Source organism: Littorina saxatilis, linkage group LG12 (genome assembly GCF_037325665.1).
Source record: "Littorina saxatilis isolate snail1 linkage group LG12, US_GU_Lsax_2.0, whole genome shotgun sequence".
Lineage (NCBI taxonomy): Eukaryota > Metazoa > Mollusca > Gastropoda > Littorinimorpha > Littorinidae > Littorina > Littorina saxatilis.
This window is the reverse complement of record NC_090256.1, coordinates 84,076,306-84,103,072: the sequence shown is the minus strand read 5'-3', so window position 1 is coordinate 84,103,072 and position 26,767 is coordinate 84,076,306. Positions and strand designations below refer to the sequence as shown.

The 26,767-nt window shown below is 45.1% G+C and overlaps 2 protein-coding genes across 3 annotated transcripts in view; both read right to left on the bottom strand.

The window, feature by feature from the left end:
* LOC138982996 (eukaryotic translation initiation factor 2-alpha kinase 3-like) overlaps nt 1–26,767 on the bottom strand; it is a 387,290-nt gene that overhangs the window by 21,814 nt on the left and 338,709 nt on the right. The gene's annotated exons all lie outside the window — the stretch shown is intronic.
* Nucleotides 1–26,767, bottom strand: part of LOC138982995 (probable JmjC domain-containing histone demethylation protein 2C) — a 124,397-nt gene that overhangs the window by 60,344 nt on the left and 37,286 nt on the right. The window contains exons 3-5 of one of the 2 annotated variants that reach the window (XM_070356383.1): nt 20,358–20,474; nt 14,801–15,007; nt 1,449–1,533 (exon numbers count right to left, since the gene is read on the bottom strand). In XM_070356383.1, coding sequence (XP_070212484.1) covers nt 1,449–1,533; nt 14,801–15,007; nt 20,358–20,474 — 409 coding nt within the window. Of the gene's footprint in view, nt 1–1,448; nt 1,534–6,946; nt 7,214–14,800; nt 15,008–20,357; nt 20,475–26,767 lie in introns of those variants that run through there. The other variant, XM_070356384.1, reaches the window with a different exon arrangement.

Sequence of the window (26,767 nt, the reverse complement as noted above, 5' to 3'; positions counted from 1 at the left end):
CGAACCGTCCACGCCATAGGGAGTCAGGGATAAATAACACATTCATTACCTGTCTGCAGCGCCTGCAAGATTTATATCAGCCAGGAAACGACTTTCTCTCCCAAGGGAGGATCGCAACTTTGCGTCAGGCCTGACCTCACCCCACCCCCATCCTATCCTACCCCACCCCACTCCGTCTCCCTTTCTGACATTTTTTTCCGCCCTCAACGCGGCACAAAGAGATGAAGGTGGATCGATGTTGCCTGCAGTTGTAGAATTGCGCTCTCATGCTTCCATTACGTTAGCGGTGACTGAGGCTGAAACTCGCTGTTGCAGCCACACGCACAGATGCAGCAGATGCACACAGCTCTGTCGACACAAAGGCCAACCCTACGCAACTGAGTCAGCCGCTCAACATAAAACAGTGCGCTTTAAAAACAGAAACAAAAGAAAATAGAAGTCCTAATTAGCATCGGCTGATTTAGTTATTTCTTCGTTACAGCTGTTAACATGTGAGAATAAAACATGAAAGGCACTTAAAAATTGGACACACACACACACACGCGTGTGTGCGAAGAAAAAGGCAAAGAAAGAACAACATATGATTCCAACGTTCTGATGCCAAGGTCAACAAGGTGTGGTACATGAACTAACAAAATTGTTCCCTCCCCCTTATCAGTTTTTTCCATTATTTGACTGTCAATAAAACTGTTCTTGTCTCTAAACGCTCAGCAAACGCATTATTGACAGATCAATAAGCGAAAGCCAGGGTGATAATATCAATAACCAAGTGGCGACAGATATAGAGGACAGTGACCGATGAGCTCCACCATTGTAACCAGTACAGACAGCACAGGTAGAAAGAGACTGCAGGTGCAGCAACGACTGACTTTCATTGCTCACACGTGATTTTTTGGTGCGCGCTGCACAGGGACACCTGCGCTGGGGGCTGCCACTTTGATAGATCACACGGCACGCTGACTTCAGGCACGGAAGGAGATTCTTTTTTCTTGCTCAGGCTTGATGCAATCGAATAAAATAAACGAGTAGGCAGTTTCCACGTCGAAACTGCATGAGATGGTGAACTAGTGATAAGGTTGATGTTTGTGGTAACACACCGGAAGCACAAAACGGAAGTTTGGAGTTTGGGGAAAGCTGAAAGAGAGAGACTCCAGGGTGGCGATTAGGGAAGTTAGAGTGCGGTAGGGGTTTAGCATCATGTGTGTGTGTGTGTGTGTGTGTGTGTGTGTGTGTGTGTGTGTGTGTGTGTGTGTGTGTGTGTGTGTGTGTGTGTGCATGTTTACGCGTGCGCTTGTGAGTGTGTGCGTGTTACACTTGAGGTGCTGTTTTACTGTTGCTTGCAAGTTGTGTGTAGTATAAAGAGGGAAACAGGAAACCATCTGCACATAAACATTGCAAGATCAGAGAGCTTGGTGGAAGGAAATGAAGCCACTGAGATGTAAACTCACCTCCATTGTCAATTATCCGCATCTGCACCAAGGCCGGGTCTTCATTGTGAGATTCGAGCACTGTATCATCAGTTATCGTCAGACACTGCAACACACCAAGTACAAATATCTGTCAGTAACAATATGCCAAGCCATGTATCATCAGTTTACAGTTATCGCCAGGCACTGCACCAAAACAGTACAACTAGCTGTCAATTAACAACGCATACACAAACAATAAACATAAGCTCAACCCCACTGTTATTGATAACACACAGACACAGAGACACACACACACCTACACATAGTGTCCATAAAGTTATACTCTGCGTCAAGGCTCTTGAACATAATTACACTAAACATATATTTTTTATTGCAGTGCCTGTGCGTTAACAGCTAATAAAAGCAACGTGCCACAGAGACATACGACCTATTTCCGTTGAAACCCCTCCCTACTTGATCTAATCTCGTTTATCTCCTAAACACTGTAATATCCGGTAGCAATACATACACAAAAGATACCCGAGCCCACACAAAGGTCAACTCCGACATATATCACGACCAAGGACATTCCTTCTTACACTTGAAAGTGATACCCCCTAGGTTTTTGTCGGGCTTAGCCCACTTCATTCCCTTCTCTCATATCCATCTGGCGATTTTTATGACAGTTCCTGAAACCCTGGAGTGACTATCAATTTCCCGAGAGCCGGGGGTTGCGGAAAGTTCGAACAAACACGCGTGTACGTCAGCAGAGCGGGCGGGCTGTCCAACAGACTGATAACAGCCGGGGCCGCGGATTCGATCCCGGCCAAACAATAGCGGTATGCTTGGACGCGGGCCCAGAACAAAGAGACAGCCCGGGCAGAGAGTGTTTGATATGTTTGACCGTCAGGTGTGTGTTTGTGTTGTCCTGTGCACCTGACATACATAGCTGCTGCACCAAGCCAGCTAGCCCTTTCCCCTTCCACTCTGCGCCGTGGTCGGCCGGCCGCGAATTTTTGAACAACACAACGGTTTGCGCTCGCCTCTCGCAGTCGTTCAGGTGAAACCAAATCGGCTTGCCTGATACAGCAGATAGGCCTATTTGAACACTTCCACGTCACACTGAAACACTAGTATAAACTCTACACTGAACAAAAAAACACCCTTCGATAGTACTGATGAGCGACCTTGTGTACCTTACATTCATGGGGCCAAATTTGTCCAACCAATTTGTTTTATTTAACTTAGAAATTTGATTCATCCTAAAATGTTTTCCTTCTTACTCAAGGGACGTAACCACTCAGTACACATTTTCGAAGAATTCGATTTTGGGGGTGAAATCTATTAAATTTTACCACCAATTTTCTTCACATGCAAGAAACTGACATGCTTTTCGTCCATAAATAATTTCACTTCTTAATTTTACCAGGAAACAACATTTCAGTCTTGAGTATATGTCGAGGGCGAAATATGTACACAGGCGAAAGATGAAATCGTGACACCGGCCAACACACTCTCACCAGAAATACTTCTCTTATCTCATCCACTCGCACTCCTCAAAATCTGTTCACCCAAAATAGCTTGTTGTTCCAAGTTTTTAATCACAAAGGCCACAGGGCCAATCAATTAAGGCAAACATTTTAGTACCAGAGAGGGAGAGATATGTAAACATCAACAGCGTCTACGGAAGAAATCCATTGATTTAATGACCAGAGCAAAAGAAGCACACTCATTCTGTCCGAGTTCTCTTGTAGTCGCAGCAATGAGAAATGTGAAAACCGTGACACTGCTGTTTCCCTGTAATCATTATTAACTATATCATAGGACACCATTTTACATTGATAAGCGCGTGCAAGCCCCCCACCCCTTCTAACGACAACAATTTCGCCAAATGTACATGTACTGACTGCCACCATGTACCAATAAACAACAACCACAAATTAATTGCATGAACGTTTCAGCTATGAGGTCACACGCATGTGTACTTTAAAGTCAAATGCAAGGTTCAAACAATACACACACACGTCTAAAGAGAGAGCGTTATCACCAATCAAACCCTCAACCCCACTATAAAAAAAGCTGAGACAGCAACAGATAGAAACGGAAAAGATCGTGAGGAGGGGGGGGGGGGTGAGGTTGGGGGGGGGGGGGTGAGGTTGGGGGGGGGGGGGTGAGGTAGGCGGAACGAGGGGGGAGGGGGTATTCAATCATTCATCAGGCTAGCTAGTGGGATCCGTGTGTGTGTGTGTCTGTGTGCGTGTGACAGTAAATAACACGGTGACAAGAGGCAGTTTAATGTTCACCTCTCTCAGTCTCTGTCTGAGCAGACGTTTTACTGCTGTTGCATACACGAATAACAAAAAAGTAAGAGAGAGAAAAAAAAAAACCAGTTTGGCCATATTTTAACTTCAGTGCAGTTGGTTTTTCCCCATTGTACCTGTCTACGATTTTCCTGCGTTGTTTTTTTTAAAAGCTTTGAAACTGCGCACAACACCGAAGTATTTTTGCTTTGCCCCAGAACAAAGCATAAAATATATTTACACACACACAGACACAGACACAGACATACACATGCATAGACTAACGTGCATAGACGAAAATCGAGGTCCCTTTGTGTACACTACATTGGGGTGTGCACGTTAAAGATCCCACGATTGACAAAAGGGTCTTTCCTGGCAAAATTGTATAGGCATAGATAAAAATGTCCACCAAAATACCCGTGTGACTTGGAATAATAGGCCGTGAAAAGTAGGATATGCGCCGAAATGGCTGGGATCTGCTGGCCGATGTGAATGCGTGATGTATTGTGTAAAAAAATTCCATCTCACACGGCATAAATAAATCCCTGCGCCTTGAATATGTGCGCATTTTTAAATTTTTTTTTATAAATCCCTGCGCTTAGAACTGTACCCACGGAATACGCGCGATATAAGCCTCATATTGATTGATTGATTGATTATATTTCTGATCTACTGAACTATATTACTAAGTTATTTCGCAGACGTTAAGGCCAGGGTACTATGCAATCCATCTATTTCTGATTCTGTTATCCAACCCAATCTACTAAAAGGGCGATCTTTTAAATCCAAATGCATTTGTTAGATGTACAGAAACTGTTCAGACAAGGCTAAAAGTTCACACACACACACAAACAATAGACTGTGGATAACACACCCTTTCTGAAAAGTTTACATTTTTCAAGAACGAAATGCCACTTCAGTTCCTGCTTTGTGTTCATTTTGATACTTTGTGTTCATTTTAAAACAGCCCTTGACAGGGCTATAATTATAAAATATAAAAGTGGAATTTTTAGTCGCTGTATATTTCTGTCAGCTTAAAAAATACGCTTGTAAGATTATTATCCCTTCTTATTCAGCTAGTTTTATTTGCCTGGGAAGAAAAACAGCGGATGGGAAAGGAAATGTCCAACAAAACAGATCAATTGGGATTAAAGCGTCATTCCATCTAAATGTGCTTGCCAGGATTTAATTCCCCATGCAAAATCCGCTTTGAAACAGACACACGTTCACATGACCAAAATAATCCGGATTTGGTGCAACAAAGCCAATTAGTTTGAGCAATCAATAATGTATGTGTGTCTGTCTCTTACAAACACACACACACACACACCAATCAGATGAACAGTTAATGGGTTTAACGCCTTGGCAGTAGCTACAGCCATCGAATGTGTAAATACCACACCATCCTTGTTTTGTCCTTTCTCGCTGTTACATAATAACACGCAACGGAGGAGAGACGAAGCAAAGAAGTACGGGAGCTGGTAGGGAGGGGATGGGGGGAGAGGCAGGTATTCGGATTCCTAATGGCATTACCAAGCAGGGAATGACTTTCAGTAAACCAGCGTCTGTTCCTTTCAATCCACAGCATGCACCGAAGAAAAAAGGTACAACCTCCGTGGTGTAAATGATGCTGCGTGCCAGCTTTTAGTTCCAACTTTCTTGGCACTTCACCGTAGCTGCTTTCCTCCGTGCAGGTGAGCCGAGCACGTGCGGGTTGTTTGCCAAGAATGAGACACAAACACAACTTGCACAAGGGGATTACACTCCTACACTACCCATACACAGTTTCCTCCTAATCCTAGTCGCAGTTCTACCGTCTTCAGGTTCATCGTAGTCTTCACTGACACACATGCATTCTCAGCCATGAGCTATCTCGGCGAAGAAACATATAACTTGTGATGATAATGATGATGATGATGATGATGATGATGATGATGATGATGATATCTATCTGCGTGCGTAACTGTCTGTGTACACAGAGATATCTCGTGCCTGGGCGCATAATTTATATCTCGTGCCTGGGCGTGCGTATCTAGTGCGTGGTTATAAGGGTGAGCAAATAGAACGAGCTCAGACAAGCATGACTTTTTTTGGATGCCGATAAACAGCACTTCGATTACTGCCAGAAGTCAGAATATGTTCTTTCATTTTTCACTCCAAGCTGGAACCAACGTTGAAATGTTTCACAACTTTTATGTTGTCATTAAAAATGCGTGTGAATATTTGAGCTTGTGGCACAAATCTGATGATTAGGAATGAAGGAGAGGTAACAGGGGGTTGGGCGAGTTACGTTGATTATTGGAAGCTTCGTCAAACCAAAAGCTTATCTAGTGTTTCCGGGACATGATATTTTTGGCAATTTTGCTCTGTCTTACATAGATACTGTCGCTGATAAGTCGTTTCTCAGATAATCGGGTGCCCAGGTTAAATCGGAGACGAGTTCGGGGACTAACCTGTGACAGCAGAGGGGATGGGTGAAGAATGGGGTATGGGTGAGGTATGGGGTATGGGGGAATGTCTACTGAAGCAGATCGACATTTGAATCACCAACCTCTTCACTTCAACATTACAAAGACTTTTGAGCGGACATGCATACTTCTGTGTGTGTGTGTGTGTGTGTGTGTGAGGGTGTGTGTGTGTGTGTGTGGGGGTGTGTGTGTGTGTGTGTTTTGTGTGTGTTGTAAAGAATACACAACATAATTTGAAAACCAATATGCACTCTTTCCATGTTTTGTAGTGTGATTTTTTTCTTTATTTAATGAGTAACAGCTATTTAAAAGGTTCGACGACAATGAAAGAGCAATCCTCACATATACATTTCTCAACATGGAAAAAATTGTACAAAAGAGTCTCTAATTTTCGATCAGTTTCGTCCGCTATCAATTTTCGTCAGAACCACAGGAAAAGCGCTCCTTCCCTATTTTTAAACAACTAGTCCCCCTACCCAGCTTGCATTTTCTTCAATTTCAGACTTCAAAGTTTAGAGCTTTAGCAATCAATAACGGCTCCCTCCTCCCCTCCCCCCTCTGTTCCCCTCCCCCTTCTCTTATTTTGGTCGAGTGTCACTGCGACCTACTGAGTGTACACATCAGCCTGGCTCGCCGACTCTCCCTTTATACACGCAATAACAAGTAGATGTTAATATTCGCAAGAACACATCCATTTATCTGCTGATGCCAGGAACGTACCTGCCAGGGGCGCTACTACCAGGCCAGCAGCTATCAAATGGAGCCTCACCTTGTTTCTGGCTACGTCAGAGGAAAATAACCAGATGGCGTTCTGGAAAGAGAAGACGGCAGACCGACGCAGTTATCCGAGAACCGCGTCTGGTTTACTGGTAGTAGTAATAAAAAGAAAACCAATGCTGTTGAAGATCCGAGTAGAGCGGTAATCAAGGGCAGACACAAGCCTTTATCAGTTCCTGTCGGTACAGTATAGACACAATCACTGTGCCTGGAGTAAATAGGCGCTGAGCTGCGGCAGGTACAGTCTGTTGCAGGGTGACCACGCTGAGGTCAGCGAAGAGAAATGGCAGGAGGACAGACACACCGCGCGGCTTGTGGTGGGTGGTGAGGTAAAATGAAATCACGCCAGAGAGAAGAGTAGATAGTATAGAGGGGGGAGAAAGAGGAGAGGCCGGGGCAAGGGGAAATGCAAAATGGAAGCTTTAGCACGCAGCAGCAGACGGAGCGCGACAGCAGAGCGCTTTGATAAAAAACACACACAGCACGGCAAGCAAAAGCAAAGTCCTGGCTCCGTGGCAAAGGGCAAAGTTCACTCTCTCCGTCCGGGGGGGTGTTGAAAGGACAAATACTCCTTTTTTTTTTTATCAAAGGAGGAGGGGGACAGAAAACAAGAAAGGGGGCCTTGAAAGAAGACGTGGTACCCATTGCTATCCAGCCACCACCACCACCTCTACCTTCTACTACAATTTGTGTTGAAGACACGACCGAAGAGGAAAGCCCCCTATACAATGGCGGGTTGAAATTCCTGATGGGGGTCTGTGGGTTGACAGGGACAGGGCAGACTATCATTAGTATTCCCCAGCACAAAGCCCTTCGTCAAGGCGGGAGACAGGGCCGTATCAAGGAAAGAACACCATCAAAAGACCTGCCTTGTCTAGCCAGGCCTTTGATAGACAGACACCTGACGGAAAGAGGGGGGAGGGGGGGGGGGGGGGAGTAGAAACAGCCTGGAAGAATTGTGGAGGGGAGATTGGTGTGTGTTAGGTGTTAGTGGTGGTGGGGGTGAGAGGGGGGGGGGGGGGGGGGTGAACGAAGTAGGAGCAAAGAGTGTATCCCGTATCTTTGGTAGGAGTCCAGCGTGAACTAGTAAGGTGAAGGTCACTAGAGACTCGAACAGGTATGGCGGACGGTTATTGGGTTTGGTGGTGCGATGGTGTTTGTTTCCCCTTTTCAGCAGCTCTTATTGTGCTTACCTGCCAAGCCCCCCCCCCCCCCCCACACACACACACACTCGCTTTCCCCTTCACAACCATTCCAACCACAACCATTCAAATCTCCCATTTGACCATACACTACTCCTGTTGCAACCACACGGCCCCCGCGACAACAAACGCACCTTTTCTGGTAACTCGAGCTCGCTTTTATCTCGACATGCTGATTGAGGACCGACCCGCAATACAGCAAGCGAGGTATTCAGGCAGAAATCCATTAGCGGGTGGACTGTGTGTGCCCAGGCTATCGAGGGTTGAGAGGAATCAAACACGACATTGGGCGGGTGCTGGGAAATAGGGTGGTGGATAAAAGGAGTATGGGGTGGGGTGTTAGATGCAAAGTCCATCAAGTGGACCTGATGGTGGTCGATAGCCTGTGTAACCCGGCGGACAGAGGGCGACGTTCTCGAGTCCCAGCACGACCAGCAACAACCACCTCATTCATCAACGGTCGCCGTACAAACTTGATGAAGTGTGCGTGTGTGCGCGTGAGTGTGAGTTAAGAGAGAGAGAGAGAGAGAGAGAGAGAGAGAGAGAGAGAGAGAGAGAGAGAGAGAGAGAGAGAGAGAGAGAGAGAGAGAGAGAGAGAGAGAGCAGAAAGAGAGGAAAAAGAGGGGGGGGGGGGGGGCGCGATCATTCCAACTTTATGCTCTAGGACAAATTCACAAAATCCGACAGCACATGCAGATACAAAGACATACGAAAGACGAGATGAACAAAAATTTGAGCTAAACTCAGACAGACACACAAATATGATGCGTACATATGGCACGGACACGTAACTCTATAACTGTGATTAATGGGGACCATAACATCATCCGTGATGCAGACTCTTTATAAAAGCGACAGGGTGCATGCAAATTTGGTAAATTTACGACTTTATTATGTATACGGCCATAATGTGTCCATATATAGCCACGAAGGAGTGCAGACAATATGGTTTCCTTGCATGGAAGATTATATCATCATAACAGCGTAAATCCTTCTCGTTAAACATCTTATAGTTTGTGCACTGGGCGAAATCGCTGACAACGTTTCAACAAGGAAACGGATGAGAAAAACCTTTCACTTGATCACGAATTCCAGTACATTACCCCCCCCCCCCCCCCTCACACCACCAACCACAGCCCCATCTAAGGAGCCCACAACGCGAAAGTGCACCCGCAAAAACAGGCCGATTGTAAATGTAATAAGAGTTTACGAGTTTTAAAATGCCGGCCAAAAAGTGAGTCTGTCATCCTGTCACCCGCAAGATTCATGGATAATTTGAAAGCAATCTATCAGGAGCCATTTCCTCGTGGAAGCCAGCCAGCTGAGCGGGGGCACGACGCAGCGTGATTGCACTGCACTACATCGCTCTCAAGTCCAATAGAATTTCCTGTGCTTGCCCAGAGAGGTTTTTATCGATTCTAGACAGTGAGAGAGAGGGAAAACCGTTCATTTCTCACTGACAAATGCATGGCTCTGCGATGTCATTCCCTCGGCGCTTTGGCACTCTCCGCTCTCTCACACCACCCTTTCATTTCAATCCACCTTCGCTCCCTCTGCAACAGGGCTTTTAATTAAACAGCGCTGCAATCTGTGTGTGTGTGCGTGTGTGTGTGTGCGAGAGCCGGTGTGTGTTTGTGTATGTACGTGTGCGCGTGCGCGTGTGTGCTCACGAGTACGTGCGTGTGTGTGAAAGTGAGTGTGTGTGTGTCCACGCGAGCAACCGCAAGTGCAGCCACACACACAGAAGTGGAGAAGGAAACTGATTTAAAAGTAAAGAGGTCTCATTCACTATTCATGAACAACTCTCCAGCCCCATTATTTTGCTGTCCCTCCACTCGCCCCCCCCCCCCCCCCCCCTTCAACACTTCCCCCTTCCCAATTTTTCCATTTCAAACATCACTCCCCATTTCCCCCCAGAAACGAAAGGCTTTCGTGTGTTGATCTGTGTCAGTGTCGCAGTCCCCCACATCTCTCGCCACACAAGACCAGAAATCGATGCACATCACACTGGAAGCATCCACTGAAATAAAACTCTTCGTCGCCTCAGGCCTCGTTCAATATCGTGCACATTTTCTCACCCCTTTAAAACATTGCTCGTTTAATATTGTCAACACTAGTTACAACACAATAAATGTTATAAGATATCCATCCCTGATAAGCTATCAGTTTCACTCTCGCATCTCCAAATTCAATGTTCTTTGATAAACACACGCATGGGCACCCATTTCAAACTGGTGTTTGCGGTCACTAACACAGGTGAGCAAACTAACTCGTCTCACGATAAGGCAATACGAACTAACACATCAGTTTCGCCAACAACAACAACAACCTCCACAACACAGTCTACAACCGATTCTCACCCCGAGGACCCAGAATAATTGGCAAGATGGCAGCGAGAGAAAATGGGCGGAAAATAAGCAAGAAACGAAGGAAAAGAGGGAAGGAGTGAGAGAAATCAATAAGCTTTGGAGTGAGAGAAATCAATAAGCTTTGGAGGCATGAGTCCAGAAATAGTTGTCAATGTGTTGCCGTTGGCTTGCGAAGTTGAACCACCTTGCATCACCTTCAGAAGACCAGGGAGATACAAGTAGGGAGAGTGGAAGTGAGGATGGAAGAATAAAGACGGGGGCGAGAGTACATGACTGAAACCTCTGGGGAGACTGCTCAATTATCCAGATGCCAGACATCGTTGGAAGACCTCTCGCTCAAAGCAATGAGAGAACTTCACATGGGAGCGTGGTATAATGGCTCACACGTACAGTGGCGTCATAATTCGTAAAACCAGTGACAGAAAAGGGGGTAAAAATCAGAGGAGCTCAATCCCGAAAGGCGAGAAAACAATTCTAACCGGGTATTATGTTAGAGCAAAAACGGCAGACGACCATGATTGCCTTGCTTCGCTGCATGATGCTAATCACAGCCATAAAATGCAAGGCTGGACATTGGCCTTTGTGCACACAAATGTAAAGTAGGGGCTAAGCCTTAGGCCAAAGCCGATTTTCCTCTCCATAATGACCTGTGCTTCCAGGGATAGTTTGAAATGCTAATCAGCTACAAATTTTGTTTAAACAGTATTTTATTCGTAAACAGACACATGATAATATAACAACATCATTAAGAAGGAGCACAACAAGTTTAAAACTTATGATAAGTGCTCACATAAACATGCCTGAAATTTCATGGCGGAATATGATCAATGCGACACATTTTTGAAAAAAGAGAAGAAAAAAAAGAGGAGAAAAACAACAAGGAAAACTTAGTTTGAATTATCGAACACAATCTGTGTCAGCTACAAATGACCAGGCTGGCAGCGGTTACTTAGCCAAAGACACTGGTCCTGTTGACAAACGCATTCCCATTATTTCTGTCTGTCGGCCTGAACACGTGGCTATTGGTGCAACTTCGATTCCATGTTTACCTGTGCTGTTCTCGTAAAAAGGGAATGAATAATACGACCATCGAACGACCATAATGCTGTCTGCCTGGACAATGTGTGTGGGCTCCATATGGAGGAAAACACCGTTTGTCACCTGTCCTATGCTCGGTCTTGGAAGACTTTAGCCAAGGCTACTGTCAACTCTGTGCCACAAAGGTCAACAGTTGAGACTCAAGTAACAGCATTTATTGTCAAAGACACACTAAATGCTGCATCGTCAGCAAACCAAGGTCAAGTATTTGTATCAGTAGCATTCAGATATAAACCCAGCCATTATGATCGGGGTTATTTTTGTCCCCGACTTGTTTTGTCGGATGAACCCATAAATAGCCAATAGAACAAAAGCCATGCAGCATCAAGATGAAATCTGAAACCCCGCATCCTAGCTAATAAATCACAAACAAACAAAAGACAACAACACACAAACAACACACACAAAGGTGGGCAGGGGGGTGGGTGTGTGTCGTGCAGCAGGTGTCTTCCATCCGCCATGGCAAATGACCGAACTTTCAACCAGACGTTGGTGTTATATATATATATATTATTCAGGTACAGCTGCACACGTTGGTGTTATATATATATATATATTATTCAGGTACAGCTGCGTAACTCCATTCAACGCAGAAGCAAGTCCAAGCCAAGTCTGTACTGTTTAATTTCAAAATGCTGAGTCCACTTGACGGCCGCAAAAGAGGGGCGTCATAAACATAAAAATAAGGCTGTGACCTGGGGGACCTCCACCTTCCCAAGCTGCCTGATTACGCACAAAGGTAAACGGTGTAGAGCAGGCTGTTTATCTTATCAGCTCTCGACAGCCGCGCTCCCCTATCTCCCCGCCATAGCTCTCAACCAGAGATATGTATAGACATCTATGCTCTCAACGTTCTCCGCTCGCGACCTTCACCGTGGCCCTGTTTTACGCCTCCAGTGTGTCTGCCCGCGCTATCTGCGTCTCTATCTATGTATCCTTGGCACAAAGAGTCAAAAATCCAAAAAATAAGCCCGTAAAAAAATAAGGCCTTATTTTTGAAAATATGCCGATATTTTTGAAAATAAGCCCTTATTTCTAAAAAAAAGACCTCATTTTCCATTATTAAGGCCTTAAATCTTTAAGCCCTTAAAAAAATATGGGCATAAAAAATAGGCCCTTATTTGAAAATAAGGCCTTACGAGAAATAAGGCCTTATTTCTGTAAGGCCTTAATAAAAATAAGGGCATAAAAAATAAGGGCATAAAAAAAAATATGGTCATAAAAAATAAGGGCATAAAAAATAAGGGCATCAAAAAATAAGGCCTTATTTTTTTGACCAATCATGAAGCTGAATAGAATTCGGCTGCGCCGCTCATGCGCAGAGATCTCATAAGAAACATGGCGAATGGGGGGTTCAGAGATCGTGATGAATTTTTGAGAAGAATTAGTGCTGAAATTGCAAATTGCGAGAGAATTGGGGTTTTGGCGAGTTTGTGCGCGCTTTCGAATGCGTGAAGCCATGCTGTATCCGCTCGATGTTATGACGGATGTTTTGAACGAGAGGCGAGTTTGTGCGCACTTTCGAATGTCCGGATGCGCAGTAGCGATGCGCAGAAAAATATGGGCATATTTTTTTTAAGGGCTTATTTTTTTATGGGCATATTTTTTTTAAGGGCTTATTTTTTTAAGGTCATAACAGAAATAAGGCCATATTTCAGTAAGGCCTTAACAGAAATAAGACCTTATTTCATTATGCCCATCAGGCTTATTTTTTGGATTTTTGACCCTTTGTGCCAAGGATATCTGTGTACTGTATCAGGCGTTTAGTTCTGGTTTCTCTTGCTACTTGACTCCCCCCCCCCCCCCCCCCCTCCCTCGAACTCCCCGCTTTTTCTTCACCCCTCTCCAAACCACCATCACCAAAGCCCTTTTTCCCCCTTTTCTCAATTTTGATCCGAATCCCCTTCGCTGTCAGTTTCAGATTGCTGCATTCTGCAGGGTAATGAACACGTTGTTCCGTCTGAAAGTGCATCCAGATTTGACAATCGCCTGACAATGGAGGTAGGTGTTGTGAGAATATACATGTGCGAGCTGTTCTACTTTTCTGATACGGTTTTATTTTTCTCTCTTTGTAGGGCGAATAATGCCAGTAGGTTTTGCTTTCTTTTTTGTGTTTTTGTTTTTGTTTGTGTGCTCATTGTTCTTAACAAAAACAACACTGTTGGTATGCAACAGGGAGGTGTGTGCGTGCGTGTGTGTGTGTGCGTGTGTGCGTGCGTGCGAGTGTGTGTGTGTATATGTGTGTGTGTGTATATGTGTGTGAGTATATATATGTGTGTGTGTGTGTATGTGTGCGCGCGCGTGCGAGTGTGTGTGTGTGTGTCCCTATTCTACAGCTACATTCTTCGTAAAATCAGTATTACAGTGAAAACCTGTAGGTACGTGACTGAAGTCATCAAGTCCCCCCCCCCCCCGTTTAAAAAGTCATGCCGTTGGTACTCAAAGGGTGGGACCTGCCACAAGCTGACGGGATTAACATTGCACTGGTCAAAAAGCGATAACGAGTGTCACGTTGACAGCAATACACTCCGACTTTACTCGACAAGTTTCATACAGAGAACGAGTGACCCTCTCAACCCACATCAGCCAAGGTCGTTTGGGTCAGAATACAAGACTGAAGAGTCAGCTTCGCAAACACTGGCTTCAAACCGGACTTCAAACCTGGCTAAGACATGGAAGCTCTAATCAGCTTACCCGGCACACGTAACACTATCTAACCCACGCTCTTGCCAGGGAAAGGGGAATATGTTCATTGCCTGTGAACTGACTTTCCAGTGGCCTTCTACCCACACTCTCGACAACTTAAGACTCTCGATTTCCTGCCCAAGACCTTCAAGAAACTAAACAAGGAAAGATGTGTGTCTGCTATTTTGCTTACGTGTGTGTGTGTGTGTGTGTGTGTGTGTGTGTGTGTGTGTGTGCGTGTCTCTTGCGGTGTCCGCGTTGACTGCTTGCTTGCTTGTGTTTCTCTCTTGATTCTTTCAGTGCCAAGAGTACATACCGAGTTCATAAAACAGCCATTAATTTCATTCAACATTACATTCAACAGACAAAGTCACACACACACACGTTCGGTCACAAGTTCAATAACCGTAATCACAGGAACACACACAGACACACACGCAGATAAACACACACACAAAGACACACACACACAAAACCAAACATCACCATTACCTTAGTGGCGTCGTTGACAGAGTGGATGAAGGCGGTGTACCACTGTGTGGTGCCCTCAGCACGATAGACCTCGAGACGTGAGCCCAGCAGAACGACAGGCGTGGTCAGCAGGATCTTCTGCCCGTCCTGGTAATCCACCCACGTGCGGATCTCCTTCTGCAGCTCCTCGTTGTCGCGCACACTCTCGTAACGCTGCTCGTCTCCCTCCTGTTAGGACAACACAACGGAGGAAATATGAACAACCCTGCTACAACGAAAACGGAGGGAATGAGAAAACCGCTGATACAAAGAAACAATCAAATCAAATCAAATCTAATCAAATGAATTGTATTATCTCAAATCTGAGTGGTGGCGCATGAACACGGAGACAAACGGAACAGCACCACCTCAGTCGCCCTGCCCCGTGTGAAGCGTCACACCAGAGGGAATGAGAAAACTGGTGGTACAGCATTGACAATGTGTTTTGGTTCCCACAATCAATTTTACACATTACAGAGCCGCAAGCACGCATACCATGAGAAATATATTGCAGCTTAAACAAGTTAGGAAGTACGGAATATTGTAAATTGCCAGGTACAGCGCCGGCAAGGATACAAATCTGGGAGCATAACGAGCTAAGCTAATATAATGGCTGCCGGGCATAACGTGTACTTGCTGCACTGGGACATGTACAAGCACTTACTTCGCTTAGAATGCGTTTTCAGATAGTAATTTACTTGTGTATTATGTACCAAAATGCTTTCTCGGATGGCTGTTGGACGTTCATTGTAACCAAAAAGAATAGGGTGGGTGTGAGGTAGTACCAGTTTCTTAAAAAGGTCTTTTGGGGGCAAATCATCTCAGCTTGATGCTTTTATAGCAGTGTATGCGTACGTGCGTGCATGCACACACACACACACGCACGCACTCACACACACACTCTCTCTCACACACAGACACAGACACAGACTTTTTGTGTAACATAATAATATTCTTCAACCTCCATCTGTCACACACACGTTTTCAAGGTTTATGACTTCCTGAGTCTCAGAGGCGCTTATTTACAAATTCAAAGTTATACAAGCATAATTCTCCTACAAGTACACGCACGACGGAAGCCTTATACAAACATACAGCTCACGATAAGTCACCTTGCTGATGCAAAATCAGGACAATATGGCCCACACATGTGTGCATAATCACTTCATCGACACCACGCAAGAGCAACAAAATACCACGCAGTGTTTGATTTTACATCCAAGCCATTCTATTTTGCGATACAGACAGAGCTGGGGAAAGTGGGGCAACCCTCACTAACAGAGCCATAATTCTGCCATCAAGGCAAATCAGATACACTTTGCCTTATCGATTTTGTCTCTTTCCTGCCTTCAGCCCACTCGAATAGTGGAAATGCCTTGCCACACGCACATATAAAGGTAAAGCTTATTTTTCAACGCTCACTATTTTTGTTTTTTAAGGCGTGGGTGTAAGAGAACAGACTGAATGCTTCACGTAAGATTGCTTTTATCAAAGCAAAAAAGGAAAATAACGCCAAAAGGCAAATTGATGTACATAATTTATGCGCACAAACAGAGACCAGACAGACACGCCATTACAAACAGTGCTTGACAAAGGTCGCACAGTCACTCCCTAACCTAAGATGCACGTGAAAACCGTCAATAACTCATCTACAGTGACACTGACAGGGACTAAAAGAGTAGCAGAGCACGACGATGTGGAAGGACCAGACAAGGAAGCTTGGCCGCCTCTAGTACACTCTGTTTAGGGCAGATTCAGGTTTTGTGATCATGACGTGACAAGCGGAAAGGCCCAGGGAGCCATGAACAAGGGGAAGGGGCTTTTTACGTGTCTTAGAAGACTGCTTCTTTCAGCCAGCACGCCTCGTCCTGTTTGTTTGGGATCAATTCCTGCCCGCTGCTGTAGGAGCGAAAATGTCGGTGAACTCAAGGCTTCATAGCTGTTTACTCAGAAATGTCGACGTTGTTGCCTGGGCTTGCTATGCACTTGGGGTCGGAATTGACTACATGTCCCTTGTGTGTGTGGGTGGTGTGAGTGTGTGACCCCCCCCCCCCACCCCTAAACATTTAGACTGACGGCGAGTTGCCAAATAACAAGAAGATTTTTCACAAGCTGACCTATTTATGATGAGATGGATGGGAAAGTGTCACAGCACTGTACACAAACTGTGAAACACAACAAAAACGCTTACCCGTGAATCTTAATACAGCGCCTGCTATTTTGGGGCTTTTACAGGAACACAAGTCATCCTGCCAAGCCGCAAGTAAGTAACCTCTAAAACCAAACAACGCAGTTGTTTATTCGAGCCTCCCCCCAACAACACCACGAGCGCACACGGAGAGATAAATAACCGAGGTGGCTTCAATCGATCGTGATCAAAACTTTGTAACCCCTATCCCCCTACGCCAGCCCCCCACTCCAAACCCCACGGTACCCACCCCCGATCAGCCTGTTTAATTAATCAGTCCCCACATTTGGGCTCCTGCAGCTGTTTTGGAATGGTAATCGATGAGATGGCCACAACGGGGGACCATATATGATATTGAAGCCATCGATCCTTCGCTTTCCAGCCTCCCCACAGAGAGAATGTGGGTTGTGGTGGGTTGATGGAAAGCAAGGTGTGTGTGTGTGCGCGCGCGCGTGTGATTGTGCGTGCGAGCGTGCGTGCATGTCTGTGTGGCAGAGCAAAGCGTGGATGTGGATTTAATGGTGGAAAAAAGTGTGCTGGCGGTGAATGGGTGAATGGGGGAAGGAGGTAGAGGTGGAGGGGGGGGGGGGGGGGGGGAGAGGGAGTCAAGCTGTTGTTGTTTCCAATCTCGCTCCCCTGATGTAAGCATGCAGCTGAGGGCTGGCTGGTCGATATTCAATTCAACGCCAGGCTTCGCTCAAGCCATGCTGGCCTGTTATCCAGTCCCATCGAAACCGTTATGGCCAGCTTTCTCTCTCCTCGCGCCGTCAGCGTTATTGTGCACAATACTGATGACTAACCCTTATATTCCCCTAACAAGCCTCCACACCTTCTCTCCTCGTCACTCTGTTCAATAACTACTCTAGCGTGCGACAGTTATGTCTGACATTTTAAACGGGTTGTAAAGGACGCAATGGTGCGTGCTGCACACATTCCGGAATGCTTTTAGTGTATAGCATTTCAGCTCGTGTATAGTATTTCAGTTCAATACCACCGGTATTGAACGCTTGCTAGGATGCATAAAGCTTTCAGCGGCCAACGTGATCGGTCCCATACTCGTTCCAGGTGATCAATTTTATAACACAGCCCGAGTGTCTATCTTCCGAAAGGTGTTTTTTTCACTGACAGCGAAATGCGCGCGGCTTTGTGTTCCACATTATACAACTTATCTTTCGCTTTCAACCTTTACCAAGACACGATTAAATGCAGATCGGCGTAGAGAACGAGATAATAATGTTTGACATTGACTCATCCCATAAAAGTGTGTCAGCCATTGTTCCCCATGTGTTCTGTCCGCCAACGGCTGACAGTGTCACGAGAAGATAACGTTGAGAACAGCAACTTGATCCCTACAGACGCCAAAGTACCCTGTGACTGGGTGCATGATACAGGCAGCATAACGGTAGACTTTCACATGTATGAAAATATGCTACGTTATCCACAAGCGTAAACAAGAAGGGCAAAGCCCATACGACTCACATGCTTGACCTTTACATGACCTTGACCTTCAGGGTCAAGGTCAAATAACTAAACCTAGCAATGACATCATATACTAAGAACTGCTTTACACATTTTTCCTACCAAAATACATGTGACCTTGACCCAAGGTCAAGGTCATCCAAGGTCATGCAATACAAAGCTGTTAATTCAAGACATAGGAAGTACAATGGTGCTTATTGGCTCTTTCTACCATGAGATATGGTCACTTTTAGTGGTTCACTACCTTATTTTGGTCACATTTCATAAGGGTCAAAGTGACCTTGACCTTGATCATATGTGACCAAATGTGTCTCATGATGAAAGCATAACATGTGCCCCACATAATTTTTAAGTTTGAAACATTTATCTTCCATAGTTCAGGGTCAAGGTCACTTCAAAATATGTATACAATCCAACTTTGAAGAGCTCCTGTGACCTTGACCTTGAAGCAAGGTAAACCAAACTGGTATCAAAAGATGGGGCTTACTTTGCCCTATATATCATATATAGGTGAGGTATTCAATCTCAAAAACTTCAGAGAAAATGGGAAAAATGTGAAAAATAGCTGTTTTTTAGACAACATTTCAGGCCCCTGCGACCTTGACCTTGAAGCAAGGTCAAGATGCTATGTATGTTTTTTGGGGCCTTGTCATCATACACCATCTTGCCTAATTTGGTACTGATAGACTGAATAGTGTCCAAGAAATATCCAACGTTAAAGTTTTCCGGACGTCCGGACGTCCGGACGGACGGACGGACGACTCGGGTGAGTACATAGACTCACTTTTGCTTCGCATGTGAGTCAAAAAACGCAACATTGAACTCTTTCTTCACTATCCATTTTTTAACTTGTTGCTGAACTGGTGGTGGTTTTCCCCCGAAATCAACATCACCCCTACCCCCCAAAACTTGTGCCCCCCCCCCCCCCCTCCCTCTTTCCGTGTCGTGAAGAGTGGGGTGATATTGGCAGGAGCGGTGTGCCTATTGATTTTGACAGGGCTGGGCAAGCAAGAGAGAGGAAGAAGGTCAGGAAGAAGTGCGCTGCTGATGATCTTGGCTGCCATGATGGCCCCTCAAGGCCCCATTGACATTCCGCAGTACATACATACTCTCAACTCCATAATATGTGCAGCTCGCTGCTGATACACTTTTCGCGCTTATTTTACAACAATACGCGTACCGGCTAAACTGGGATGGGGATTCAGGCGAGAATGTCTTTGTGATTAGCAATGCAACAGCTGTGGGAAAGTATATAGTACGTAACTTTAGGTACAGACGTACTCGACAGGAGATTCACCAGTGAAGGGACCTAACACTTAGCCCAAGCAGACAGTGACACCGGGGGGAGGGGACGTAGCTCAGTTGGTAGCGCGCTGGCTTTGTAGTTCGGCGAGAGATTTATTTCTCGGAGTCAACTTTGTGCAGACTCTGTCCGAACACCCCCGTGTGCACACATGCGCACGAAAAAGATCCCAAGTTCACAGCGAAAGTCTCAGGGTTTGGAAAGCACGAAGACACGCATGCATCATCTCTCGTCTCTGATTATCATGATCGTATTTTGGTACTTTGACAAACCCAATGCCGGTGTGTTCGAGTCAAAGTATCACACCATATCTTCAGCGTATTACCAATACCTGTCCCAATATAGGCCAACTGGTCTAAGAGGACGTTAAATCCAAATAGACAGTCAGTCAGTGACACCGGACTGAATATGACAACGAAGCTAGCTAACCTAAAAGTGAAACTCTCCCTTTTCTTGGAATATTCAAAAGTTTGCCAAATTGATCGTTGGAAGCCCTTCCACCGCACACAACCCTCTCTCGTATGTATATGCCCGCGTGCGCGTGCGTGTGTCGGGTGCCCGAGACCCACCTGATAAAAATGAAGGTCGTCGTCGTTGACAAAGGCGAGGTCTCGCTCCACCAAGAACTCGACCACTCGCTTCCTGCTGGCCGCTAAGCCACACTTGTCCACCAGCGGCTTGTAGCACTGCAACACACAGACAGGCAAAGCAATCGGCAATCAGACGATGGCCCCACCGATCATACATTTATCATGATGCTGACGGCACGGAGACCAGGGGAGCCGCCGTTCACCATTAACTAAAGTGATGCCCCGTACATCTCTGATGAGACGGACGACGACCCAGGGATGGGTTGGCTAGATGATGGGCAGGATAGGTTGGGGTTGGAGTGGGGGTGGGGGTGGAGGGTGGATGGAGGGTGGAGGTGGCGGTTAGAGAGCAAGTTCGTTCCATAAAAGCGAGCAAATAAAAATAAAAATAATTAATAATAATAAACATTCATCAGTAACACACACAGACACAGACAGACAGATATATATCCTATTGGGGCTAGTATTAGTAAACAAATAACAATTCTTCTCATTATTCACACAGAAACACAACATACGGATAAAACTCGCAATAACACTTCACCACTTGGCAACGCTATTCCACCAATGAAAATATCCTCATCCGAGAAGTCTGCATCTTTCTTCTCGATCAAACAAAATCCAAACAAAAACAAGAGGCGAAGCCTTCAAGGCTCACGTAAGAAATCGACAAACAGTAACACAAACTCAATCACTCCGTCACACATACACACACACACACACACACACACACACACACACACACACACACACAGTAAGCATAGGTGAAACTGTGCAAGAAAGCGAGACACTAGATCTGCCAACAAGTCTCGGCCCGCTCACAATAACAATGACCGAGACTTTCAGTATTTCCTTCGCGTGACGTCTAACCCTCTTACGTCATAATGTGACGTCTTCACACACGTCAAACACTTTTGACCGAGACGTAATCTTCTTATGCGAGCTTTACATAGACTCGGAAATGTTAAAGTTTCTATCACACACGCACGCACGCACGCACGCACAGACAGACAAAAGTTAGCATCGCATAGGCTACACTTACGTGAGCCAACCAGGTACTCGCATCACTCAAACAGTCTTACTCACCCGAATCTGTGCTTTTAAACACTCTCTGTATCTAACAATCCTTCCATGTTATCACATTATTATTAAATCTTCAATAAAGGAAAATAAAGTATGTCCATGTTCCGGACCTCCTTCCCGAAAACTAAAGCCTTTCGCCACTGTGGTATCTTATATACGTGGGGACAGGAACAGAAAAAATTCCCACATTCTCCGGCAGATGCTTGCAGACTCTCATCAGCACCATGGTAACCATTTGAGGCGAAAATAACTCGCACTCGTAATACATTACATGTGACATTTCCCCGGTAGATGATGGCGGTCAATAATGCCACACACGCCCTTGCATTTTTTTCTGCTGCAGTGTGACTGACAGCATGATGTTTGGGTCGCATGACGAGTCTTCATAATCACTCTGCTGAGCTGCGAACATCTGATAGTGACCAAGCGGCTTTGCTTCAAGGATTTATAACAAAATGCGCCTGCATAATTCTACAAAATGCCACTCGTAACATAAATAAATATTGTTTTCGTATGATGTTAAGTTGTATAAGTCAAGTATTGAGAAAGTGAATAGAACAACGACAATATTACTAACTGACTAAGGCAAAAGTACAATGGCGACTGCACGTGAGAGAAAACAACAAAAAGAAGAAAAAGCACTGTACTCGCGTTGGAATAACTAACTAAGGGACAACACCAACTAAAATCACCCGTCGCGATATAACCTTGAACGGTTGAAAACGACATTAAACACCAAATAAAGAAAGAAACTAAAATCACTACAGCTTCATTGTGATGTGACAGACCTTATAACTTATAAGGTCAGTCAGACAGTGTATGTGTAAACAACATGTAAAGTGGAGACATTATTATATTATACATATATATATATATATGTCTTTCAAAAAAAAAAGCTAGGAAAACAAAATAACGAGCACCGCAGTCTATGAATAAATTCATCAGACGCAACAAGCTGCTTACAGTGAACCGGAAGAAGTAACAATCCACATAGTATCTAATTCATATAGCTAAGCGAAGTGTTTAAAATCCACTCGTCGCCAGATATTACAGTACTACTCATTTGAATAACCTTCAGTTCAGTGGTGTGTGTGTGTGGTGTGTGAGTGAGTGTTTTTGTTATATTTTTTATCAGCAAGATCATGCCAGAGAAGCTAGAGATGACAACACTGGCTTTTTTGGCAGCATTCCGTTTTTGTACTTATTGTGGGGTTTGGGAGAGGGGTACAGGAAAAGGCGGTGTGCGGAGGGAGAGGGGTGGGGTGGGGCTAGGGATAGAAAAGCAATTCACCTCGTTTCTCTTCACACGTGGTCTATTTTACGGGCTGAGCTTGTCTGATTTGCATCTCCCAGCAGCCAGCAATCTGGCTTTGATGTCCCTCCCATCCCCTGGGCCTTGAGGGGTAATTTCCACGTGCATATTTTATCTGATAGCCGTGAGAGTACTCCTAACAACTGAGAACAATGCAATGCAACAGTTCAACCGATCAGCCTTGACTGTGACCCCCAACGAGTCATATTCCGCGATTAAAGAGTGAAATGTTACCTTTGTTGATTACATTTTCAGCACCACCGCTTGTCTAAATTCTGACTTGGACATGCGTGATAATGCATCTGGTAGCCTAATACAGAGCATCACCACTTTCAAAGCTGGAACAGATGATCACAACCCCTACATAATGCACGCACAGGGCAAGACAATTCATTCACATGTGGTCTATTATTTCTATGTGACTAGTCTATTATTTCTATGTGACTGGTCTATTATTTCTATGTGACTAACTGCTACCAAAATAAAAACAGTCAATGTAGATGCAGCCTAATCAGTATAGTACAAGGATGATTACATTACGAATAAAGGAAGGACATGAGTAATAGCTTATTACTGCACTCGGAAAGTCAGACAATACACCACACCTCAAGTGGCATGGCATAACAACATTCTGCTGCTCCTCAAACCAACCTTCAGATAGACGGGGAAGTGGAAGTATAAAACTTTCACCACTACCATAAAAAAAAGTCATCAAAGATAATCCAGGCTACGCTACGCTGTGATAATCTGCAAGACGGAGTGGAAATGAACTTGTTTAACAAAATGCAGTCCGCTAAGACATAAAGACAGACCCAGCAAAATAACTCCCAAATGGGAGCAGGTGGAAGCAGGGAGGTGGGGTGAGGGGTGACCGAGAAGTGGTGGTAATTAGGGCTGTGGTTTACACGAACCGTCTTCCTGGCACATAGTTATTGTTCACCGCACGCTGTGCCAACTTTTTCTCCCCAAGAAGCGCTGGCTGGTCTGGCATGCAAATTGCAAAACCGCTTCGCAAAAAGAGAGAGAAAGAGAGAAAGAAAGAGAGAGAGAGAGAGAGAGAGAGAGAGAGAAAAAGAGAGAGGTCTGGAAGTGGCAGTGGAAGGTGGGGGTGAGGGAAAAGTGTGCGTACTATCTTCCAACAGGAAAGGCGAAGAAGGATATCTCCTGCTGATAGATGGCTCGAGCTGGCTAGGCTGGCCGCCCTTTCCTCTAAACCCCTCCCTCTTCATCCCCACCCCCTCCCCAACACACATACTCCTCCATCAATCGTCCGTCGTCAGGGCAACCGTGTCATGACTGGCACAGCTTACCACTGGGTAAACACGCCAAGCCGTCCAGGAGAGCGGCGAGCTTGGCATCATGCTGGACCCGACCTTCTCCTATCTCCTCACCACGCCACGTGCTGTTCCTTCCACTTTACATTCCATCGTTGGACCCCATATTTCACTCTTTTCTCTCCTTTAGCTGGCTGCTACCATGAATTCAAAAGAAAATGTCATCCCTCGGTGAATGTGGTGATTGTTTTTTTGTGGGTTTGTTTTAGAGCAAAAATGTTAGAGAAAAACAACCACCAGTGCAGAGTGATGTTTGGAATAAGCGTTGTAATGTTGGTGCTTCTCTCCTTCATTGTGTGTGTGCGTGTGTGTGCGTGTGTGTGTGTGTGTGAGTGAGTGTGTGCGTGTGTGTGAGTGTGTGTGTGTGTGTGTGTGTGTGTGTGTGTGTGTGCGTGCGTGCATGCATGCGTGGCTGTCTTGTCTGTTTGTGTGTACCAAGGTTTGCCCTCACCACAGGATACTGAAATTTGCTGTCAAGTGGGTGTGGGACATCATGAGGTTTGGGAATGTGAGGGTAGTTGCAAGGCTACTCACAGGTGTCTTTAACAAAATGCTACCATTTTTTTAAATTCATTTATTCAGTTTTCACCAATGCCTCATGGAGACCAAGACTGATCAAACCCTAAAGCTTTTCCTTCCCGGAAATATCAGGAAATGTTTAAACAAGTCGGTATTCACTCTTTCGAAGCACAACTTTCTGTGAATGTTTAATATTTTCTCTATCAATCACAATTTTACATGTTAATCTTCATGCTTTTTTGTTTGGGGGAAGGGGGGGGGGGGGGGGCGTTATTTCATCATTGCTGTTTTCTCTATTGGATTGGAGGGCTGGTCTATTCTTCTGGTAGGAAACAATTAACTCCTTTAAATAAATAAAATTAAAGCACATCCACTTAAACATCTAATTATTTTCATCAAAAATTGGTACAGAAAATCCACGTGAACATTGATAGAAGTCTTTGCTTAACTGCTTAGCTTGAATTTTTGTGTGAATTCTCTGAATATTACTTTTAAATCATGCAATGCTTTGCACAGATCAGTTAATAATAGCCAGCAGCTCAATTAGTTCATTTCTGACAACCCCATAACTTACACTAACAGTGTTTTGGATGACACACATTGAAAAATATTATTTCAAACATGTCCCTAAATTCGCACATAAAAAGTACAGGATTCCACTGAAATAAAGGCTCTTTCAATATCTACGTGTTTAGGTCTCATTACTTAGACAGACAGACAGACAGACAGACAGACGGACAGGCAGTCAGACAGACAGACCATATACACAGACACACAAACACATGCACAAATACACAACAGAACACGAAAGACTAACACAGGAAGCATCGCTAGGGAAATGAAAAACTTCAATCGGCTGGTTGCCGGTGCTGTAGAGCTTGCTAAGATGGAGCGGAAAATAAAGCTGATCTCACTCACTACCCCGCTCCCGCCGACAGCGGTAAGGCGGTCGCAGCAAAATACTCGGGAGACGGCCCCCTCTTTTCAAAAGCTGGCCTGTCAGGGAGATTGAGGAGAGCGGGGTTTCAGAAATGCCAGGGGTCAGAATGGCGGCGGGGCTCCCTTATCAATCAGCCGTACTTGTCTGACAGGCTCAACTTCAATCTCCAGCCAGCACACACACACTCTCTCTTTCTCTAGCTCTTTCTTCTTCACCACTACACCGTGTCCTACTTTTAGAGAGTTGCCGTTGTGTTGGCTTTGAAAACCCTGCCGTATAATACCCTTTTGTACCTGGCTTTTAAACCCTTTCCCCTACACATCTATGTCCACCCCCTCTACCGACTGTTAGTTTCTTCACAAACTAGCTGCCTATTGAGGCCAAGTTCATACAGAATCCATCAACAGCACGGTACGGTGTCCACGTAACGAGATCAGCTCTATGGAAGTCACAGGGAGAAAGAGAGCGGCTTTTGTGCTGCTTTTCAAACAACCTAGATGGACGGGGAAGACGAGTGAAACTGAAAGCAACCTTATTCAACACCAGCCGATTGGAACCTGGGATAAAGAGCCTACCAAGCAAGATTAAAAGACTGCTGTTGTTTCCCAAAGCGAGCGAGCCAACACATCAATACTGTGCACACTGTAGATGGCTGTATTGATTTCCAGAGCCAGGACTTCAACCCCCCCCCCCCCCCCCCCCAATCCCTGCGTGTTATACACACATATCGACCAACTTGCACATGACCTCCTTTCGCAGGCTTTCAGTAATTATAACAGTCGTGTGTAATAGGACTGACTGTCATACATGATCGAGCCTGCTTTACTGACCGAATTTCCCTTTGTTCAACACCACAGGCCAATTCTGACATTATAAGCTGTAAAAGTGTAAGGGCACTCTTCTCCCCCATTCCCCCACCCTCCGGGGAATAAACCATGCATCAATTTTGACACTACATGTACATGTATAAGCATGAATCACACACAATCACACACAAACACACATACATAACACACACTTTTCCATATGAATAATGCAGCACACATTACATTTTTAACATGTCACGATTCACTAAGGTCTTTATATAACACATAAATTCATGGTTTGAATTGCACAAAGCCAAATCACGGCTAACTAACAATTATGCACCGACCTTTAACAGCTAAACATTTTCACATGAGACATAGAACTGAATTTTATT